At 43.5% G+C, this 24,127-nt stretch overlaps 1 protein-coding gene across 4 annotated transcripts in view; it reads left to right on the top strand.

The window, feature by feature from the left end:
- The window catches only part of LOC110533119 (kelch-like protein 13), a 101,512-nt gene extending 79,003 nt beyond the window's left edge, over positions 1-22,509 (top strand). For all 4 annotated transcript variants that reach the window (XM_036990418.2, XM_036990419.2, XM_036990420.2 and 1 more), the window contains 2 exons: positions 14,607-14,720; positions 21,492-22,509. In XM_036990418.2, coding sequence (XP_036846313.1) covers positions 14,607-14,720; positions 21,492-21,979 — 602 coding nt within the window. In that variant the 3' untranslated portion in view covers positions 21,980-22,509. The remainder of the gene's footprint in view (positions 1-14,606; positions 14,721-21,491) is intronic.
- Positions 22,510-24,127: the final 1,618 nt, after the last annotated feature.

The following is a 24,127-nucleotide window of genomic DNA, read 5'->3' as shown; positions in this document are numbered from 1 at the left end:
GGTGTGATGTTTGGATGTACCGATCCTGTGCAGGTGTTGTTACCCGTGGTCTGCCACTGCAAGGACGATCAGCTGTCCATCCTGTCTCCCTGTAGCGCTGTCTTAGATGTCTCACAGTACGGACATTGCAATTTATTGCCCTGGCCACATCTGCCTCCTTGCAGCATGCCAAAGGCACGTGCACACAGATGAGCAGGGACCCTGGGCATCTTTCTTTTGGTGTTTTTCAGAGTCAGTAGAAAGGCCTCTTTAGTGTCCTAAGTTTTCATAACTGTGACCTTAATTGCCTACCGTCTGTAAGCTGTTATAGTGTCTTAATGACCGTTCCACAGGTGCATGTTCATTAATTGTTTAGGGTTCATTGAACAAGCATGGGAAACCGTGTTTAAACCCTTTACAATGAATATCTGTGATGTTATTTGGATTGTTACGAATTATCTTTGAAAGACGGGGTCCTGAAAAAGGTATGTTAACTTTTTGCTGAGTTTATTTTGATATTTAAATAGTTTTTTGTGTTATGAATATTTATTTGTGTTCCAAATGTCTGAATAAAAATTACAGTTAGTGCGGAATGGTGCTTTTGGGGGGGGGTTCACCCAGGGAGCCACACAAGCTAGAACCGCCACTGCTCCTGGCATCCACCGAACTCAGATTTGTCCGTCGGACTGCCAGATGGTGAAGCGTGATTCATCACTACAGAGAACGCGTTTCCACTGCTCCAGAGTCCAATGGCGGCGAGCTTTACACCACTCCAGCCAACACTTGCCATTCCGCATTGTGATCTTAGGCTTGTGTGTGGCTGCTCAGCCATGGAAATCCATTTCATGAAGCTCCAAGTAATAGTTATTGTGCTGACGTTGCTTCCAGAGGCAGTTTGGAACTCGATAGTGAGGTTGCAACCGAGGTAAGACAATTTTTACTCATTGCGCGCTTTAGCACTCTGCGTCCCGTTCTGTGAGCTTGTGTGGCCTTACCTGAGCCATTGTTGCTCCTAGATGTTTCCACTTCACAATAACATCACTTACAGATGACTGCGGCAGCTCTAGCAGCGCAGAAATTTGACAAACTGACTTCTTGGAAAGGCGGCATCCTATGACGGTGCCACGTTGAAAGTCACTGAGCTCTTCAGTAAGCCCATTCTACTGCCAATTTTTGTCTATGGAGATTGCATGGCTGTGTGCTCGATTTTATACACCTGTCAGCAACGGTTGTGGCTGAAACAGCCACCTCCACACACTTCTGTATAGGTGTCTGGGTATGTTCGGAAAGGACATTTCATGGGAAATGGTCATAGGCAAGCACAAGGTGCACACTAACAATGTAGCATTGTATCAGCATAGATGCCAACCAATTCACAGCCAAATGGTGCAGCACAGGTGCACATGTGGCATGGCTGTGTGATTATGATTATAGCCCTGGACCAGAGTGTAGTATGAGATGAGGGAGGACCAGCCTCAGCCAGACCCTGTGAACAGCAGCAGCAGAAGCAACAACAGGAAGAGGAGAGGAGAAAAGGGAGGTAGTCAGAGCCAGGGAGACGGGCAAGTGGAATGTTTGTAAGTAGCATTCCAGAACACTGAGCTGATGTCAGTGCCCAGCCCAGCACCTAGTCAGCACCTAATTGCAGAGTGCAGACCACAGAGTGGTGCCACCCTCTAATTGTAGAGCCCAAGGGACAGGCTGGCCAGGTCATGCTATCCGCTCTTCTCCTCTGGGCTCTGGTCTGTAATTACCACAGTGGGCGTGGCTTCTCATGGCCCACCTGCGTGTGTGTGTGTGTGCACTAGTTCACTCTGAACGGGTAGAATGGATATTCACTCAACTCACCCATGGTGCATTTCCTTGAGGATTTACACCAATGCTTTACCGAAAGTCTTCAGAGTTTAGTGTTTCCACCTCCACAGCCTGGATCCTGGGACTCACTGTGTCAAAGCCTCAGTGGACCTGCTCTGACTTGGCGTCAAAGTAAGACCGCTGGGGCTTTTTGGTAGAACCTGACCGATTTATCAGTTAGCCTACTTGTCAGGTTGCACTTACATAACAATGACTAACTGTGAACACGGGTTTACGTCTTCGATGGTAACATCTCACAAAGCAACAGGTTTGATTATGCAGAGGTTGTTGATTCTGCTCTTCACAAGTCCTCAGTGTCTACCTATGAAACACCCATTTCCCAGGGGTGTATACTAAGTGAAAAGCAGCACCAGTCTCCTGTGCTGGTCACTGCCTGTTATCCTCCGGAAGCCAGTCTGGCACTCCAGACATTCTATCAATTGTTTCAGACGCAGCACAGATTTTAGCCTTTTGTACATCCTTATGATGTAACTATGCGGAGGAAGGAGAGTTTTGAAACCTCGATTTGTGACAGGTTCTGTCATCTTATTTGAAACGATTTAAAGAACATAAAAGGCTCCCCTCTCGGTCAGGGCTGTGACACACACAAACACAAACATATGTGTTAAACCAAAGTTATGATGGATGACATGGTTATATTTGCAGGTTTACGGGCCAACCATCTTGTTAATACCTCTATGGCCACTCTCCATAACTGTTCATGTGGAAGCTTGTCATATTAATCCAATCTACTAGGACAGCCAGAGTACAAACATGGCTGAAACAATGACAGCACTGCTTTCTCTGTTTCAATAATGTAGGAAGCTCTTGTAAATATAGCAGCATGCAACCAAAGCTCTTGAGCACTCATTTGCATTTATACCTTAAAGCACCAAGCACTCTGGAGACGAGTGCAAATGTACTTGGTAGCGAGACAGACCTATTATTTAATGTATTAGGTTTGGATATTTTTCAGACTGCATTCTTGCACGTCATCAGTTATTGTTTAGTGGGGGATAGAGAAAGAACAGCAGACTAATTACTGTTGTTCTAAAGAATCACTAATGCCTGCTGCTGCTATTTTAGTCTCCCAGTAAAATTCCTTAAAATATATTTGTTCTTCTTAGAATGAGTTGGACTGTTAATAAGGCCCAAGGTTGCCTCCCCTTTGACAAGTTCTCACATCAAATAGCTGTGACGTGAGAACGATGAAACGTGATGTAGGTCTAATGTGAACGCTATGGCCCTACGCTGTTGATGCTTTGAATTGGAGTACATCCATTTGGTTCACTGGGACTTCTATGTCAGAGCTGTAGCCAGAGCTCTTTCTATTTGGGCCTGGATTAGACCCAAAGTAAGCCCATATTGAGTCTCAGCCAGGAATTAGTCTATTTGTGCCAACATGGTGCTGATTTTACTCTTGGGATCTGTTTACTCTCACATTCGGCACACAAAGCACCATCAGTGAAGACAGTGGAGGGTCCAGGAAGATCCTCTTGACTATGATATAATCAGAGCATTAGGAGATCACCTATGGAGACCTGGGGCCCTCACGAACAATGGGCCATTTGCCACAGGCAGGAAATCACACTCACTAACTGGGTCAACCTATCAATACTGTGAGGTCAGGGTTATTGCCTCTTGTGACCAGGAAATCGGAGGATTGAGTGTTTGACCTCATCGCCTGGACAGCCCAGTTTCTCCTTTAGGCTACATTATGATTTCTAACTGACATATGCAGACTCCTCTACCAGTCCGCCTGTGTGCCAGCCAGCTTGAGAAATCAGCTTTTAACTCTGTCTGGAAACACGATTGGACAAATCTTTTTCTGACCTAACAAATCGAGTGCCCAGACAGTGTAGAGTGAACATCCCAGTCTGGCCCTCAGGCTAGCCTACACCACCACTGAATAAGTGCCTTTTTCCCCCAGCTTCAAGTGTGAGGAAGTTTGCTGTGTTTTTGGTGACAAGCCAAATTTCTTCAGCCTCCTGAGGTTGAAGAGGCGCTGTTGCTCCGCCTTCACCACGCTGTCCATTTCAGTTTATCCGTGATGTGTATGCCGAGGAACTTAACTTTCCACCTTCTCCACCACTGTCCCGTCGATGTGGATGGGGGGTGCACCCTCTGCTGTTTCCTGAAGTCCACTATCATCTCCTGTGTTTTGGTGAGTGTAAGGTTATTTTCCTGACACCACACTCCTAGGGCCCTCACCTCCTCCCTGTAGGCCGTCTCATCATTGTTGGTAATCAAGCCTACCACTGCAGTGTCGTCTGAAAGCTTGATGTTTGAATTGGAAGCGGGCATGGCCACGTAGTCATGGGTGAACAGGGAGTACAGGAGAGGGCTGAGAGCGCACCCTTGTGGGGCCCCAGTGTTGAGGATCAGCGGGTTGGAGATGTTGTTTCCTACCTTCACCACCTGGGGTGGCCTGTCAGAAAGTCCAGGACCCAGTTGCACAGAGCGGGGTCGAAACCCAGTTTGGAGGGTACTATGGTGTTAAATGCTGAGCTATAGTCAATAAACAGCATTCTTACATAGGTATTCCTCTTGTCCAGATGGGATAGGGCAGTGTGATGGCGATTGCATCGTCAGTGGACCTATTGGGGCGGTAAGCAAATTGAAGTGGGTCTAGGGTGTCAGGTAGGGTGGAGGTGATATGATCCTTGACTAGTCTCTCAAAGCACTTCATGATGACACGTGAGTGCAACAGGGCGATAGTCATTTAGTTCAGTTACCTTCGCTTTCTTGGGAACAGGAACAATGGTGGCCATCTTGAAGCATGTAGGGACAGCAGACTGGTATAGGGATTGATTGAATACAGTGCCTTGCGAAAGTATTCGGCCCCCTTGAACTTTGCGACCTTTTGCCACATTTCAGGCTTCAAACATAAAGATATAAAACTGTATTTTTTTGTGAAGAATCAACAACAAGTGGGACACAATCATGAAGTGGAACGACATTTATTTGATATTATTCAAACTTTTTTAACCTCTTAGAGCTCTAGGGGCGCTATTTCATTTTTGGATAAAAAACGTTCCCGTTTTAAGCGCGATATTTTGTCACGAAAAGATGCTCGACTATGCATATTCTTGACAGTTTTGGAAAGAAAACACTCTGAAGTTTCAGAATCTGCAAAGATTTTGTCTGTAAGTGCCCCAGAACTCATTCTACAGGCGAAACCAAGATGATGCATCACCCAGGAATTAGCAGAATTTCTGAAGCTCTGTTTTCCATTCTCTCCTTATATGGCTGTGATTGCGCAAGGAATGAGCCTACACTTTCTGTCGTTCGCCCAAGGTCTTAGCAGCATTGTGACGTATTTGTAGGCATATCATTGGAAGATTGGCCATAAGAGACTAAATTTTCCAGAGGTCCGCCCGGTGTCCTTTGTCTAAATTTGTGCGTAATCTTCAGGTGCAGGCATTTTCTCCTGGGATTCAGGAGAGAAAGCATGTTTCCAAGAACGATGTATCAATGAAGAGATATGTGAAAAACACCTTGAGGATTGATTCTAAACAACTTTTGCCATGTTTTCAGTCGATATTATGGAGTTAATTTGGAAAAAAGTTTGCGTTTTGAGGACTGAATTTATGGATTTTTTTTGGTAGCCAAATGTGATGTATAAAACGGAGCTATTTCTAATACACAAGGAATCTTTTTGGAAAAACTGAGCATCTGCTATCTAACTGAGAGTATCCTCATTGAAAACATCAGAAGTTCTTCAAAGGTAAATGATTTTATTTGAAGGCTTTTATGTTTTTGTTAATGTTGCGTGCTGGATGCTAACGCTAATGCTAACGCTAAATGCTAACGCGAAATGCTAACTCTAGCTAGCTACTTTTACACAAATGATTGTTTTCCTATGGTTGAGAAGCATATTTTGAAAATCTGAGATGACAGTGTTGTTTACAAAAGGCTAAGCTTGAGAGATGGCATATTTATTTCATTTCATTTGCGATTTTCATAAATAGTTAACGTTGTGTTATGCTAATGAGCTTGCTGATAGATTTACACAATCCTGGATACAGGGGTTTTTTCATAGCTAAACGTGACGCAGAAAACGGAGCGATTTGTCCTAAACAAATAATCTTTCAGGAAAAACTGAACATTTGCTATCTGAGAGTCTCCTCATTGAAAACATCTGAAGTTCTTCAAAGGTAAATGATTTTTTTGAATGCTTTTCTGTTTTTTTGTGTAAATGTTGCCAGCTGAATGCTAATGCTAAATGCTACGTTAGCCATCAATACTGTTACACAAATGCTTGTTTTGCAATGGTTGAGAAGCATATTTTGAAAATCTGAGATGACAGTGTTGTTAACAAAAGGCTAAGCTTGAGAGCTAGCATATTTATTTCATTTCATTTGCGATTTTCATGAATAGTTAACGTTGCGTTATGGTAATGAGCTTGAGTCTGTATTCACGAACCCGGATCCGGGATGGGGAGATCAGAAAGGTTAACAAATCAAAAACTGAAAAATCGGGCGTGCAAAATTATTCAGCCCCCTTAAGTTAATACTTTGTAGCGCCACCTTTTGCTGCGATTACAGCTGTAAGTCGCTTGGGGTATGTCTCTATCAGTTTTGCACATCGAGAGACTGAAAACAGCTCGAGCTCAGTGAGGTTGGATGGAGAGCATTTGTGAACAGCAGTTTTCAGTTCTTTCCACAGATTCTCGATTGGATTCAGGTCTGGACTTTGACTTGGCCATTCTAACACCTGGATATGTTTATTTTTGAACCATTCCATTGTAGATTTTGCTTTATGTTTTGGATCATTGTCTTGTTGGAAGACAAATCTCCGTCCCAGTCTCAGGTCTTTTAGCAGACTCCATCAGATTTTCTTCCAGAATGGTCCTGTATTTGGCTCCATCCATCTTCCCATCAATTTTAACCATCTTCCCTGTCCCTGCTGAAGAAAAGCAGGCCCAAACCATGATGCTGCCACCACCATGTTTGACAGTGGGGATGGTGTGTTCAGCTGTGTTGCTTTTACGTCAAACATAACGTTTTGCATTGTTGCCAAAAAGTTCAATTTTGGTTTCATCTGACCAGAGCACCTTCTTCCACAAGTTTGGTGTGTCTCCCAGGTGGCTTGTGGCAAACTTTAAACAACACTTTTTATGGATATCTTTAAGAAATGGCTTTCTTCTTGCCACTCTTCCATAAAGGCCAGATTTGTGCAATATACGACTGATTGTTGTCCTATGGACAGAGTCTCCCACCTCAGCTGTAGATCTCTGCAGTTCATCCAGAGTGATCATGGGCCTCTTGGCTGCATCTCTGATCAGTCTTCTCCTTGTATGAGCTGAAAGTTTAGAGGGACGGCCAGGTCTTGGTAGATTTGCAGTGGTCTGATACTCCTTCCATTTCAATATTATCGCTTGCACAGTGCTCCTTGGGATGTTTAAAGCTTGGGAAATCTTTTTGTATCCAAATCCGGCTTTAAACTTCTTCACAACAGTATCTCGGACCTGCCTGGTGTGTTCCTTGTTCTTCATGATGCTCTCTGCGCTTTTAACGGACCTCTGAGACTATCACAGTGCAGGTGCATTTATACGGAGACTTGATTACACACAGGTGTATTGTATTTATCATCATTAGTCTTTTAGGTCAACATTGGATCATTCAGAGATCCTCACTGAACTTCTGGAGAGAGTTTGCTGCACTGAAAGTAAAGGGGCTGAATAATTTTGCACGCCCAATTTTTCAGTTTTTGATTTGTTAAAAAAGTTTGAAATATCCAATAAATGTCGTTCCACTTCATGATTGTGTCCCACTTGTTGTTGATTCTTCACAAAAAAATACAGTTTTATATCTTTATGTTTGAAGCCTGAAATGTGGCAAAAGGTCGCAAAGTTCAAGGGGGCCGAATACTTTTGCAAGGCACTGTATGTCCGTAAACACACCAGCCAGCGGGTCTGCTCATTCTCTGAGGACACGGCTAGGGATGCCGTCTAGGCCGGCAGCCTTGCAAGGGTTAACATGTTTAAATGTTTTACTCATGTTGGCCACAGAGAAGGAGAGCCCACAGGTTTTGGTTGGGGGCCTTGTCGGTGGCATTGTATTGTCCTCAAAGCGAGCAAAGAAGTTGTTTAATTTGTCTGGGTGCAGGACGTTGATGTCCACGACGGGGCTGTTTTTTTTTTTAGTAATCCATGATTGACTGTAGACCCTGCCACATACGTCTCGTGTTTGAGCCGTTGAATTGCGACTACTCTGTCTCTATACTGACGCTTTCATTGCCTTGCATAGGGAATAGCTGCACTGTTTGTTTTCATGTTTCCAGTCATCTTGCCATGATTAAAAGCGGTGGTTTGCACTTTCATTTTTGCACGAATGCTGCCATCAATCCACAGTTTCTGGATAGGAAAGGTTTTAATAGTCACAGTGGGTACGACATCTCCAATGCACTTGCTAATAAACTCGCTCACAAGTCAGCGTATACATCAAGTTGTTGTTTGAGGCTATCTGGAACATATCCCAGTTCACATGATAAAAGCAATCTTGAAGCGTGGAATCCAATTGGTCAGATCAGCGTTGGATAGTCCTGAGCATGGGCGTTTCCTGTTTTAGTTTCTGTCTATAGGCTGGAAGCAACAATATGGAGTCATGGTCAGATTTGCCGAAGGCAGGGCGGGGTAGGCTTTGTATGCATCACGGAAGTTAGTGTAGCAGTGATCCAGGATGCAACCAGCTCGTGTCGTGCATTCGATATGCTGATAGCATTTAGGAAATATTGTTCTCAGGTTAGCTTTGTTAAAATCCCCAGCTACAATAAATGCAGGATGTATGGTTTCCAGTTTACAAAGAGTCCAGTGAAGTTCTTTCAGGGCCGACGAGTATCTGCTTGGGGGGGGGGGGGGATATTCACGGCTGTGACTATAATCTAAGAGAATTCTCTTGGAAGATAATGCGGTCGGCATTTGAATATAAGGAATTCTAGGTCAGGTGAACATTAGGCCTTGAGTTCCTGTATGTGTTTGTGATTATCCCATGAGTCGTTAATCATAAGGCATACACCCCGGCCCTTCTTCTTACCAGAGAGATGTTTGTTTCTGTCGGCACGATGCATGAAGAAACCCGGTGGCTGGACCGACTCTGACAACATATTCAGAGTGAGTCATGTTTCCGTGAAACAGAGAATGTTACAATCTCTGTCGTCTCTCTGGAAGGAAACTCTTGCCCTAATTTCATCCACCTTGTTATCTAGAGATTGGACATTGGCGAGTAATATGCTCGGAAGCGGTGGATGGTGTGCTCGCCTTCTGAGTCTTACCAGTAGGCTGCTACGTTTGCCTCTCCTGCGGCGACCGCGTTGTTTTGGGTCAGCCTCTGGGATAAGATCTCATGTCTAGGGTGGCGGTCTTGAACAAAGGATCCGCTTCGGGAAAGACGTATTCCTGGTCGTGATGTTGTTAAGTTGACATCACTTTTATATCCAATAGTTCTTCCCGGCTGTATGTAATAACACTTGAGATTTTCTGGGCTAACAATGTAAGAAATAATACATTAAAAAAATATATAACTGCATAGTTTCCTAAGGACCTGAAGCGAGGCGACCATCTCTGTCGGTGCCATCTAATAATGATCACAATATGGTAGACATATCTAGGAAAACCAAAGTTCCCAAGGCTGGACCTAATATTGTATATAAGAGGTTCTACAAGAGGTTTTGTATTGATTCCTATGTTGATGATGTAAAGAATATTTGATGGTCTGTGGTGTGTAATGAGGAACAACCAGACAATACACTGGGCAAGTTTATGGAATTGCTTATTCCAGTTACTAATAAGGATGCACCCATTAAGAAAATGACTGTAAAAACTGATGAATTCCTGTTGATTGATGAAGAATTTAAAAATGTTATAGCCGAGAGGGATAAGGCAAAAGGTAAGGCAAATACATATGACTGCATAACCGATTGGCAAACCTACTGCCAATTGAGAAATCATATGACTAAACAGAACAGAAGGAAGAATTGAAACAAAGATACATTATATGAAGAATGATAGTAAAAATCTTTAGAGCACCTTAAATGAAATTTTGGGCAAAAAGGCAAACTCCGCTCCATCATTCATTAATGGCTCATTCATCACAAAACCCACTGACATTACCAACTACTTGAATGATTTTGTTCATTGGCAAGATTAGCAAACTTAGTCATGACATGCCAGCAAGAGACCTACACATCCAAGTATAACTGACCAAATTATGAAACAAAACCATTATAATTTTGAATTCAGTAATGTAAAAAGCCACCTTGGTCTGACAACTTGGATGGAAAATGACTGACGATGATAGCGGACTATATTGCCACTCCTATTTTCCATCTCTAATCTAATCTTACAAAAAAGTGTCCCCAAGCCTGGAGAGAAGCAAAAGCCACTACGCTACCCAAGAATAGTAAAACACCCTTTACTGGCTCAAATAGCTGACCAATCAGCCTGTTACCAACCATTAGTAAGCTTTAGGAAAATTGTGTTTGACCAGATACAATGCTATTTATTTTACAGTAAATAAATTAACAATAAACTTTCAGTACGCTTATAGAGAAGGGCATTAACTTCTTGATGCACCCATCCCTTAGCTCGTTGTTAATCCACCTGGCGTGTCAAATTTCAAAAAAGCTTTTCGGCGAAAGCATACCAAGCGTTTATGTAAGGACATCTCTCTCAGCAGACAAAACATTACAAACAGCTAGCAGCCAAGTAGTGTCGTGTCTTTGGCTATGCCGGATTAAGTGATATGACATGCTATTCTATAAAATAATTTCTCAGTAATTAATATTACCTGATTGAGCTAATCATGTAAATGTAATTAACTAGAGAGTCGGGGCACCACAAAATAATATTTATAGAGCTGTTATCTTCTGAATAAACTCTTAAAGACCTAGTAATATTTTACATCAATAGCAGTCAATATTAATTGTCACCTTAAGTCGGTCTCATCTGAAAGTTGTAAATTCTTGGTTATCTTCACGAACCCTGGCTAACAAGTTGAATCAGCAATACAGAATTGGGTTTAATTATTTATTTACTAAATACCTAATTAATCACACAGAATTACACATACACATAATTAATCATAACTTGATTACAAATTACGTCATAAAGGAAAACGTCCCTAGCGGGCGGAACAGATATGACAGCTTGTTACACAAAAGAAAAGGGGCTGGGTTTGAGTGAAAGAGCGGGAAGACTGAGTAACAAAGGAAGAAGCTGTGCTATCGTAAATAGAGTATCTTATGCATTCTAAATTACCGCCCATTTGGAAAAGGAAAATGCAATAAATATTTACTCTGAGCTGCGCTTCAGTAGGTTGGTGGTAGATGGAAGGCCGTGTTGTCAAACCGAGTCCTTTGTCCTTTGAAGAATGTCTCTGGTGGTCAATTGGATACGTTGTAGTAACGTCGTTGTGTGATAGACGGGATATTCTGTCTGTTCCTTCCTAACCCTTGTTTGCAGCTGTTGTTGCTAACTCAACGGCTAGGAGGTTTCACTTCTGTAGTGAATAAGAGTTCAAAATTCATACCATTCCCAACCAAAGCTCACGCTGATGTTGGCTTCGTTCTGTAGTTATTATCTGAACCCTTCTGACATTGGACCGTCGTCCTCAAAACCTCAGAACAGGAGGTTACATTGTCGTCAAGGCTTTATATAGTAGAGCGAGAAGGGTGTGTCTGAAAAGTTTTATAACCCCTATCACTTCACAGGGGAGGGCCACTGATTGAGCAGAGCCCTAACCTTATGAATACCCAAATCTCACATTTTAGAAGCTAAAATTACATTTCATCCCATCACAAATAATTTCATATTCAAACATTTAAATTGAACAACAATTCCATGTGAATCCGATAACTCTGATGTGTAGACTTTCCACTGTAGAGTTTGTCATCTTATCATTGATGAGAATGTCTCTGATGACAACCGAACTGACATCATATTCATTAAGTACCACCACATATGTTCAATTGGTCGGATTACCAGAATTTAGTTCATTTCCCCCCACCTTCTGATGTTCCCAGAATCTCTATGTTAACCAAGGGGTTTTCAAATGTAGCATCAGTAGGGTAGAGAGAGGAAAAAGGGGGAAAGAGGTATTTATGACTGTCATAAACCTACCCCAAGGCCAACGTCATGACAGTAGATTGGTCACGAAGGTCAGAAAAGCAATAAAATGAATCGCTTACCTTTGATGATCTTCAGATGTTTGCACTCACGAGACTCCCAGTTACACAATAAATGTTCCTTTTGTTCCATAAAGATTATTTTTATATCCAAAATCCGTCCATTTGGTTGGCGCGTTATGTTCAGAAATCCACAGGCTCGAGCGGTCACGACGGAGCAGACGTAAATTCCAAATAGTATCCGTAAAGTTCGTAGAAACATGTCAAACGTTTTTTATAATCAATCCTCAGGTTGTTTTTACAGTATATAATCAATAATATTTCAACCGGGACTGTAGCTTCTTCAATAGGAGAGAGAGAGAAAATGTCTGCTCCAAGCTGTTGCACATGCAAAACGCTGCTGGCACCCAGCCATACAATGACGTGATGTGATCTTTCTCGCTCATTTTTCAAAATAAAAGCCTGAAACTATGTCTAAAGACTGTTCACAACATGTGGAAGCCATAGGAAAAGGAATCTGGTTGATATCCCTTTAAAATGGAGCGAAGACAGGCAATGGAACAGAGAGCTTTCAGGAAAAACAGCACACCCGGGTTGGATTTACCTCAGGTTTTCGCCTGCAATATCAGTTCTGTTATACTCACAGACAATATTTTGACCGTTTTGGAAACTTTAAAGTGTTTTCTATCCTAATCTGACAATTATATGCATATTCTAGATTCTGGGCCTGAGAAATAGGCAGTTTCATTTGGGTACGTTTTTCATCCAAACATCAAAATACTGCCCCCTACACTCAACAGGTTAAACATGCACAATACTTACACACATGACTGATGATTGGCTGAGAGAAATTGATTTTAAAACGATTGTGGGAGCTGTTTTGTTAGACTTCATTGCAGATTTTGACATTATCGATTTATAGTATGCTGCTTGAAAAACGTAGATGTTATGGCTTTACACCCCCTGCCATGTTGTGGATTACACAGAGGGTATTCTTTAATGGTAGCCTCTCCAACAGAATCAGGAATTCCCTTGGGTAGCTAACTAGGCACCTTAGTTTTTTCAATCTTTACTAATGACCTGGCTCTGAGGAAAGCCTGTGTGTCTATGTATGCGGATGACTCAACACTATACACATCAGCTACTACACCGAGTGAAATTACCGCAACACTTAACAAAGAGCTGCAGTCAGTTTCAGAATGGGTGGCAAGAAATTAGTTCTAAATATTTCAAAAACTAAAACCATTTGGGACAAATCATTCACTAAACCCTAAACCTCAACTAAATCTTGTAATGAATAATGTGGAAATTGAGCAAGTTAAGGAGACTAAACTATTTGGAGTAACACTGGATTGTAAACTGTTATGGTCAAAATATATTGATGCATCAGTAGCTAAGATGGGGAGAGGTCTGTCCATAATAAAGCGCTGCTCTGCCTTAACAACAATATCAACAAGGCACGTCCTGCAGGCTCTAGTTTTGTCGCACCTAGACTACTGCCCAGACGTGTGGTCAGGTGCCACAAAGATGGACTTGGGGAAATTACAACGGGCCCTTAAATGTTTACGTAGAGCTAACATTAATCATATGCATGCCAATCTCTCATGGCTCAAAGTAGAGGAGAAATTTACTTCAACACGATTTGTTTTTGTAAGTACTGACGTTGAATGCCCGAGCTGTCTGTTTAAACTACCAGCACATGCCACCAGAGGTCTCTTCACAGTCCAGAATAGACTATGGGAGGTGCACAGTACTACACAGAGCCATGGCTACATGGAACTCTATTACCCATAGGGTACCTCACACAAGCATTAAAATCAGATGTAAAAAAAATATATATAGATACACTACATGGCTAAAAGTATGTGGACACTTGCTCGTCAAACATCTCATTCCAAAATCATGGGCATTAATGGAGTTGGTCCCCCCCTTTGCTGCCATAACAGCCTCCACTCTTCTGGGAAGGCTTTCCACTAGATGTTGGAACATTGCTGCAGGTAATTGCTTCCATTCAGCCACGAGCATTAGTGAAAATTGCATTCCAGGTGACTACCTCATAAAGCTGGTTGAGAGAATGTCAAGAGTGTGCAAAGCTGACATCGAGGCAAAGGGTGGCTACTTTGAAGAATCTCAAATATAAAATACATTTTGATTTAACAATTTTTGGTTACTACATGATTCCATATGTTATTTCATAGTTTTCCACAATGTAGAAAATAGTAAAAATAAAGAAAAACCCTTGAATGAGTAGGTGTGTCCAAATGTTTGAATATTGTGTGTTACTGCCTTAGTTTTTGTACGTTACTACTAGTTCTTGCTGGATCCCTGGAAGAGCTAATGGGGATCCATAATACAAAAATATTGCTACCGTATAGGCCTTAATTGTGTAATGGGGAGTGAATATGCCCCAGAACCTCTCTAGTCTGTGTGTAGACTAGAGTTACTGCAGTGAACACTGAAGGGCTTGGGAGTGGAGTGGAGTGGTGGTTGGTGGGGGGGGGTCTCTATTTACGTCTCTAGTTCAGCAGCTCCCACACTGAGACCCTCCAAGGCCTCATTTGCAGCTGTTTGTTTTCCTTAGTTCTCTCTTGACCTACTTTCTCCTCAATACTCTGTTTTTTTCTGCTATCTCTTTCTCCCCCATGCAGCCACGGTGGAGTGCTACAACCCGAGGACAAACGAGTGGACGTACGTCGCCAAAATGAACGAGCCACACTACGGCCACGCAGGGACGGTGTACGGCGGTTACATGTATATTTCGGGTACGTACGTGGCTCCAAATCAAGTTACTAATGCCAGTGGGTAGTTTAGTCCTATTAGATCCAGGGCTTGGAGGGAGGCTCTTTTCCCATTTGACTGTACTTATATTTTAGAGCCACTGACTGTACCAGATGGCAGTGCTCTCTTTGAGAGAGTGACTGGTGTCCTACAAGATAGATGTGTGGGTTTTCTGTGGGTGCCTAAAGCCTCACATGTTTGACAGTCACGCTTCCTAATCGTTTCAGTCCCACATTAGCCATAAGATGGAGCAGAGAGTGGGCCATCCGTCCGTCGCCAAACAGCGGGCTGTGATGTCAGTAAAGCATCCTTCATTACAAGGTCATACAGTGGAGTCCTGCAGACCCTGCTCCTTCTCACCCCTCCCTCCCTCCTATCTCACATCACTGGGGTCCAGTTCTCTGTGCTATTTCGGGGGGGGGTATTGTAAAGATGGTTGGAAGTAGTGATTGTGTGGTAGACTTGGGTGTGACTAATCCCCTGTCTCTCTGTAGGAGTCAGCCCAGTGCTTGTTCACTTCATAGGATTGAAAACAAATCCTGCCTTATGGAGATGTGTGACTAATACAAAGTGATGCTGTACAGAGAGAAAGAGAGGGAGGGAGTGAGAGGAAAAGAGGGAGGGGTTGATTACTGTGCAGGAGGTGCAGCTCCAACACACAGGTGAGGTTATGTTAATCTCCCCCGGCCTCTGGGCACGGTGTTAATAAGCATAACAAAGACACCTCATAGCCTACTACTAACATCTTAACCCTCCTTCACCCAGTAGCACCTCACCTGCTCTGATCCAGCCTCAGACTCCAGTAGAAGAACAACATGGGCCTGGTGGCTATAGCTTTGGCATTTTAGCTTCCTGGCTGATAGCGCTTACCGCCTCAAACGTTATGTCTTTCTGTCAATGGTTGGCATGTGGCTTATGGTCAGACTGGCACATCTGGGTTCCTTGACTGAGAACATCTCAAGCAGGATAACGGTCCTGGTGTGTTTGAACTATTATCACACCAAAAAGTCAACTTCCCTCCTTGTGACAGAGCATCTCTTAGTGTCATCCTTAGTGGAGTGATGAGGCTTCACTGCACATGCACCTCTCTAAAATGGCAAGAGTCTGCCTGGAGGCACTGGGCAATAGTTAGGCTTAGATACAGTGTATTCGGAAATTATTCAGACCCCTTGACTTTTTCCACATTTTGTTATGTTACAACCTTGTTCTATAATTGTTTTTTTTTTTTAAATTCCTCATCAAATCTATGCTCAATACCCCATAATGTTTACCTTCGCAACAATCTGAGGTCCTGAGCGCTCTGGAGTAGATTTTCATCACGGATCTCCCTGTACTTTGCTCCGTTCATCTTTCCCTCAATCCTGACTAGTCTCCCAGTCCCTGCTGCTGAAAAACATCCCCACAGCATGATGCTGCCACCACCATGCTTCACCGTAGGGATGGTGCCAGGATTCCTCCAGATGTGACGCTTGGCATTGAGGCTAAAGATATCTTGGTTCCATCAGACCAGAGAATGGTCAGTCCTTTGGGTGCCTTTTGACAAACTCTAAGTGGGCTGTCATGCCTTTTTACTGAGGAATGGCTTCTGTCTGGCCACTACCACAAAGGTCTGATTGGTGGAGTGCTGCAGAGATGGTTGCCCTTCTGGAAGGTTCTTCCATCTCCACAGAGGAACTATGGAGCTCTGTCAGAGTGACCATCCGGTTCTTGGTCACCTCCCTGACCAAGGCCCTTCTCCCCCGATTGCTCAGTTTGGCCGGGCGGCCAGCTCTAGGAAGAGTCTTGGTGGTTCCAAACTTCTTCAATTTAAGAATTATGGAGGCTACTATGTTCTTGGGGGCCTTCAATGCTGCAGAAAAATGTTGGTACCTCAGATCTGTGCCTCGACACAATCCTGTCTGATCTCTACGGACAATTCCTTCGACCTCATGGCTTGGTTTTTGCTCTGACATGCACTGTCAACTCTGGGACCTTATATAGACAGGTGTGTGCCTTTTCAAATCATGTCCAATCGATTTAATTTACCACAGGGGACTCCAATTAAGTTGTAGAAACCTCTCAAGGGTGATCAATGGAAACAGGATGCACCTGAGCTCAATTTCGAGTCTCATAGCAAAGGGTCTGAATACTTATGTAAATTGGGTATTTCTGTTTTTAATTTAATACATTTGCTAACATTTCTAAAAACCTGTTTTCGCTTTGTCATTATTGTGTGTAGATTGATGAGGATTTTATTTTATTTAATCCATTTTAGAATAAGGCTGTAACATAACAACATGTGGAAAAGGGGAAGGTCTCTGAATACTTTCCGAATGTAGTGTGTCTCCACCATTCCAGATAGATGTCTGTACTGTAAAGCTTATTAATTAAACAAGCTCCCCTCAAGCACCGGGGCAAGCTGCATTCCTACAGGGAAACTGGACACATGCCGAGATTAGCTTTCCTGACAGCCCACATGTTTATAAACTCTCACTAGTGATGGAAGTCGGGTGGAACGGAGACATCATCTGCCAGCGTGTCTCTGTTGGGGATCGGCCCTCCTGCTCCACCCCATGTCTCAGGGGTCACGACCTCACTGTGCAAGGTGGCCCACGTGGGGGTGCAGGCCGTGTCTTGCTGTCATTCCAGATCAGGTGCTGGGCGGTGGCTGTGCTGTCGTGTTGTCTGAAGGCATCCTGTCAGGTGAATGGAGCTGACACATTGAGTTAAGCCACAGGCCATCACAGCTCTGCTCCCACTCCCAGGGGGGGCTCAGACACTCAGCCAGCACGGCTTCACACTACCACTACTGTCACACAACCATGTTGAATGAACGCAAGTGTCTCATGGTCAAGCAACAACAAATACGCTCGTTGAGTGATGGGGCGGGGCTATGTCTGTTTGAAAAGTGGCATGGAGAGAGGGCGAGAGAGCCTAGAGAGCGATGGCTCAAGTAGCGGTTTAAACTCTAAAAATGGACGTTAGACACGGCATATCACATTTAACAAATCAAACAATAAATACCCTTATACGGTATACCGCCCAGCCCTACTGTACCGGCGTGTTCAAAGTAGTGCTGGGCGTTATACCGTATTTTACGATATACCGGTATTGATGCACGGACCGGTTTGGGTTTTTGCTTTACCTTCCATAATGGCATTTGAATGTTTGGTTTGTTAAATGTGATATGTCGTCTGTAATGTCCATTGCTCTAGTTTACTTAGATACTTGAGTCATCTCTCTCCGCTCTGTCTCTCTCCATGCTGCTTTCCACACAGACCTAGCCCCGCCCGTTACTCAAGGAGCGCTTTTTTTGTTCCTCGACCACAAGACAACTTGCGTTCAGTCTGCATGGTCAATGCAGCACGTGCAACAATGTTGATGACACCGATGCAGTTTTCACATTGCTTCTTAATATAAATCAACTAGTGTTCTATAATGACACTATTAGTTTGTGTTTCTTACATCTATCTGCAAACAGCTAGTTTGTCTTACCGTGTTGGGCTTAAATCTTATTTTCAATGACGGCCTAGGAACAGTGGGTTAACTGCGTTGTTCAGGGGCAGAACGACAGATTTTTACCATGTCAGCTCGGGGATTCGATCTTGCAACCTTTCAGTTACTAGTCTTATGCTCTAACCACTAGGCTACCTGCCGCCCCTATTTTCATATCAAACGCTGTATTCAAAGTGCCTACTATTATATTCTAACTATAGAATTAGAATAATCATTCTATTTCCAAGTGTTTCACCCTAAATCGCAAGTCTAATTGGTTAAAAATAAGGCCTAGATTGTTTGCCCATATCGTGCAGCCCTACGTGGAAATGATCTCAGACGAGTGCAATAAATGCAGACATTTATGAAAAAGCTGAAAATGATTTTGCGTTGAATTTGAACAGTATAAAACAATCAGAATGAAAGACCCATTGAAATCACTTAGAATGTATGTGTTGCCACCCTAGGGTCTCACTACTCATAAAGCACATCAACTTTTTATTATCCAAAACATAAAATGACAGTTTTTTAAAAATATCATGATAAGATATTTGGACCATATCACCCAGCCCTAGTTCAAAGACCAGGGCTAGATCTTCCGGGGAATGACATTAAAGCTCACATCTGGCCATCCTTTGTATTTATCATCATTTATGGAACTTGCTGACCCCTTGGTTTTGTCTAGCTCCTCTGTGTTCCCATGCCTCGGTTGTTTGGGTCTCATTTGTGCCAGCACTGTGCTTCCTCTAAACAGGTCATACATTTTTACGACGAGTCAAAGCCCCGCCATAAAATGATCAATGAATGTGCCCGTGTATGGCAATCATGGTGAGATATTATCTAGCGGGCCAGACAGCGCGACCAATGAGCTCAGGTGCCTTTTAAGTGTCTCTGAAAGGACAACCATTTACTGTCTTCAAGGTACAAAAAAAATATATTTTAAAGTCTCAAAATGCTTTCAATTGCCTTTTGACAACTCTTTTGTCTTTGTTCTAAATGAAAGCTACTATCGTTAAACTGAGATCATAAGAGTAACTTAATTAACGGCAGTAATTAATTGTCATGATAAATGTTTAATTATAACAAAGACAATTACATTGATGGAAGCTACAATTTATCTGCAATATTAAAGCTGATCTACACCCTAAGAAAGAAAGGAAAGAAACTGAACATTGTGTCTCTGAGATTGTCTTTTGGCAGATATATAGATGGGTTAGCTGACAGTGTCACCAACGATGCGCACGCTTCAATGGGGCAGAAGTCCGTTAGTTGTTGTGATTCTGGATGGCCAGATAGTTACCAACAATGACAAGAAACTGCCATGTGGGGAAACGTAAGTGACTCGTTTCAGCTAGTTTCATCTTGTTCTTGATACCATGTCTTGTTCTGAGGTGTTTGGACTGATTTCATGTCAATGCTAATATGGCAACAACAACAAAAATGCTAGCTAGCTAACCAACAACTGTAATGATGTATTTGAGAGAGATGTTCTCATTGTACATATTTATTTAGGATTTCAACAAACATTGGAGACAAAATATAGTTTACATGTTAACAATCAAAGCCAACCGCTTCTGTTTTGCCCCATAGTTGCGCACGTGTCGGTTTTGTGGCTATATAACCAACCCGTCTATGGAAACAAAATCTACCCTCTCTCCACATTTGCTGTACAAATATGCAGTTGTGTAAAGTACTTAAGTAAAAATACTTGAAAGTACTACTTAAGTAGTTTTTTTTGGGTATCTGTACTTAACTTTTTTCACTACATTCCTAAAGCATATTATGTACTTTTTACTCCATACATTTTCCCTGACACCCAGAAGTACACTTTACATTTTGAATGCTTAACAGGACAGGAAAATGGTCCAATTCCCACACTTATCAAGAGAACATCCCTGGTCATTCCTACTGCCTCCGATCTGGCGGACTCACTAAACACATGCTTTGTTTGTAAATTAAGTCTGAGTGTTGGAGCCCCTATTAAACAAGAAAGTGGGTGCCGTCTGGTTTGCTTAATATATGGAATTTGAAATGATTTATACTTTGATACTTAAGTATATTTTAGCAATAGCATTTACTTTTAATACTTAAGTATATTTAAAACCAAGTCATTTTTACTGTGTGACTTTTACTTGAGTCATTTTCTATTAAGGCATCTTTACTTTGACTCAAGTATGACAATTGGGTACTTTTTCCACCGCTGCAAATATGTGTCTGCAGTAGACATATCCTTCAGCCATTATAAGCCCTGAAGTTTGCTGGCCAGAGACATCAGTTACTCTAAGCTGCTACTAACCTTGGGCAGTCAGATGCAGCTCAACAAGAAAATAACCACACCCCATATCAAGCTGCTATTCTATCAGTGGGTTTGACATGTCTTTCTTGTCTCAGAGAATATTTGAATGACACACACATACTTTAATAAAGATAATGGATCTAACTTTGCCTCTGTGTTTAATCTATTGGTCGAGGAGGAGGATGTTGATGTTATAGACTTCTGATTAGTCTGGGCCACTGATTTAAAACTAGCCCGGTGTAGATTAATGAGGGAGGTAGAACGAAAAAGAAAGAAATGGGTAAAGAGAGAGCGAGCGGGATCATTGGGCAGAAGCATTGGAGGGATTCGGGCGCCATTTGGCATGTACTTCAGATCCTCAGTGCGCTGCGTACACTGCACAGCACAGGGGGGGGGGTGGGCTGCCTGGCTCCCACCCAGATGCATGCTGGGATTGTGTTCCTCTTTATTTTGAGCCTTCCCTGTGGACATGTCCTGTTTTTTTCCCCCCCCACTTTTCCTCAGCTTTGTGTGTCCTGTCTATTCCTCTTTTCCCACCACTACAGTACCTATCTGTGTACACATGCACTGCAATAGTGTTTTGAATTTGTTACAAATGATAGCATCTATCTTTTATTGCAAGTATGTGGCTGAGAAAATGTGTGCAGTGTATGTTAGTTGTGCTAAGCCTGGGGATCATTGTGTGTGTGTGTTGCTGGGCAGAGCAGGCTGTTGTTTCTGAGGAGGGGTTGGGGGGAGTGAACTGGGGGTTCAGGATTACAACATGCTCCAGTCGCAGCGCTGTGACTGTCATGACAGAACAGGGCCTGGTCAAGGCCCGACCCGACACCCCCATGCTACCCAACGTGGCAGGGCTGAATGTAGGTCGAGGTTGAGTTACCATCCGGTACAGTACCATTGGATCAGTCCGTTAAATGCTTTTGATTAGACCCCAGGGCTGTTTTCAACCTTATTTAACATGGTCCTGTTTTGTTCTGTGTTGCAGGGGGAATCACTCACGACACGTTTCAAAAAGAGCTGATGTGCTTTGACCCGGATGCAGACAAATGGACTCAGAAAGCGCCCATGACCACGGTGCGTGGCCTGCACTGTATGTGCACGGTGGGCGACCGCCTCTACGTCATCGGGGGGAATCACTTCCGGGGCACCAGCGACTACGACGATGTGCTCAGCTGTGAATACTACTCCCCGGCCCTGGACCTGTGGACGCCCATCGCCGCCATGCTGCGGGGCCAGAGCGACGTGGGCGTGGCCGTGTTCGAGAACAAGATCTACGTGGTGGGTGGCTACTCATGGAACAACCGCTGCATGGTGGAGATAGTGCAGAAGTACGACCCGGAGAAGGACGAGTGGCACAAAGTGTTTGACCTGCCTGAGTCGCTGGGCGGGATCCGAGCCTGCACACTGACCGTGTTTCCCCCAGAGGACATGATGGGCTCCCCCTCCAGAGAGTCACCCCTCTCAGCACCTTGAAGAATGGGGGTGGGGGGGAGTCCACCCCGCTCCGCTCACACCCCCACAACCCCCCACACTCCATAGACATTGTTTGCACTTTTGGACTACATCTGTACTGCATCCCGATACACCCCTTCCTCCCCCAAAGCTGTGCAGAACCCCCCTCCCTAGTGATGAAATCCACATACCGATATGGTTTGGCAACCTAATTAAATGTTAATGTTGCATATTCGGTATATTTTGGCAGGAAATACCTTGACTTGAAGAGTGACTGAAGAGTGCAATTCAACTTTTCTACCTGATGTCTTTGGAGTTTTACTATGTCCTGTTTCTTTAGATGTGTTCCCGGGTAAAAACCATGCTGTTGATGACCATACTGACGCTCTTAGTCTGTGCCAGGTTAGGGGCAGGTGACCCCCCAGAGGGACAAAATATTGGCAGCTGAGCTCCACACAGATATGGTTTTAAACTCAGGGGTCGGCCCTTCACCCCCTCTCTTCTTTCAGTTTCAGTTCTTTCCTGCTATTGCTATGAAACCGTTAACAAAATTGTGTTTTCTAAATTTAATAAACAAGATTTTGGAAAAAAGAATAGTCTCTCCAAAGTATCTTGCTATTTACTTGTTCACATGGTTGATGCATTCTCTTCATATCGAGCTTTATGTCAACTGACGTGAGGTATAAATATCTGTTTTAGAACCTCCTGCAAAGTGTCTTTTCCACATGAAAAAAACACTTTGTTTATTTCTCTCTATTTTACTGGTTGAAAGTAATCTCTCACATCATGCATTATGCTGCTTTAGTAGCAGCTGTAACCTCAGACCTCCCTCCCCTCAGCTATTGTTGTCCTCAGAATGAACCATTTTTCCTCTGATTTAAATAGAAAAAGCTTATTGTTCTCAAGAGGCATGGGAAGTCAAAACGTAGTGTCCTGCCGTCTCAATCCTAATCATAACCAGTATTCTAATCTACACTGAGCTGACTCCTGCCCGCTGTGCCCAGTGCTTCAGAGCACACCGTTGTCCTCTTCCACTGGCTCCCCTCAACTGGCACACAGACAGACGGTAAGGTCACCCACAACCTGGCCACCTGCGTCTGGCCCATTTAAAACCTCAGTGGCAGCATATGGTGTCCGACACAAACAAATCGGCTACAAACTGGAGCAAGAAAATGAAGGTAATGAAATGTAATTTCAGGTGAGTGGGTGTTTTTTTTTGTTTATGATGGAGCGTGTAAGGATCCATGATTGGGCATTGAATCATGCAAAAACCATTGTTCATGTAGAAATGTATGACTGAGAACATGTCAGTGCTGTAAGATCCAGTGGTGCCTCGGGCTTGTGCATCTGAGCAGCAGCCTCCAGTGGATGTGCTCCATCTCCACCGCCTACCCTCGTCCTGTTCACTCGTTCCTCCATCTCCTGAACCTCCAAGCCAGTAGTGTGCTCGGCTGTTTTAACACAACATCCAGTTCGAGGGCAGGCGACTGGGAGCCCTGGGGGACCACGGGAAGGTGCTGGTGCTGCCGGGGACGAGGAGAGATGACAGGGGAAGGAGGTCTGAGGGAAAGTGACGGGGGACTGGAGGGATTGGCCTTCCTGATAGATGTTGTTTCCGCTTATCGACAGCTGCATTCTGAATACTCATATGGGACTCTTCGAGCTGAAGCACCGGCAGTTGTTCACTGAGAGATGTCAATAGGGCCATTGCCTGTCGTCTTTACTCAGGAATGATGTGCTCTATTACACTACGCTTGAATGACCTACCCTTAACAGCAATGTTCATCTGTCACTAATGAGGGGCACAGAGGTCCCTGAGAAAGAAGACTCACTTGACTCTCACTTGACTGTGAAATTAGTTTGATCCTTTCATTCTATTTGAGATGAGCAATAAAAATCCTAACCCATCACATAGCAGCTGTACAGTAACATGTTCTGGCCTTGTTTTACTGTTGTACAGTGTGATGAGATGTGACCTTCATGAATGGGAAAATGTATTCATAATGTCAACCAAGAGAGAGGAAACCCATTGTTTCTATTCGTTTAACTGTATCTTTAAGATCAGCTATGTCTCCAATTTGTTCTGTTCAGAGTGTTTCCTTGAGGGCTGCTCCAGTAGGCCTACTTCACTTTTGCAACAGCAGCGTGTGTGGGGGGGGGGGGGGTCAT

Source organism: Oncorhynchus mykiss, chromosome 10 (genome assembly GCF_057628025.1).
Source record: "Oncorhynchus mykiss isolate SJ-2025 chromosome 10, ASM5762802v1, whole genome shotgun sequence".
Classification (NCBI taxonomy): domain Eukaryota; kingdom Metazoa; phylum Chordata; class Actinopteri; order Salmoniformes; family Salmonidae; genus Oncorhynchus; species Oncorhynchus mykiss.
Note: the sequence above shows the minus strand (reverse complement) of the source record. Positions and strands in the feature narration are given on the sequence as shown.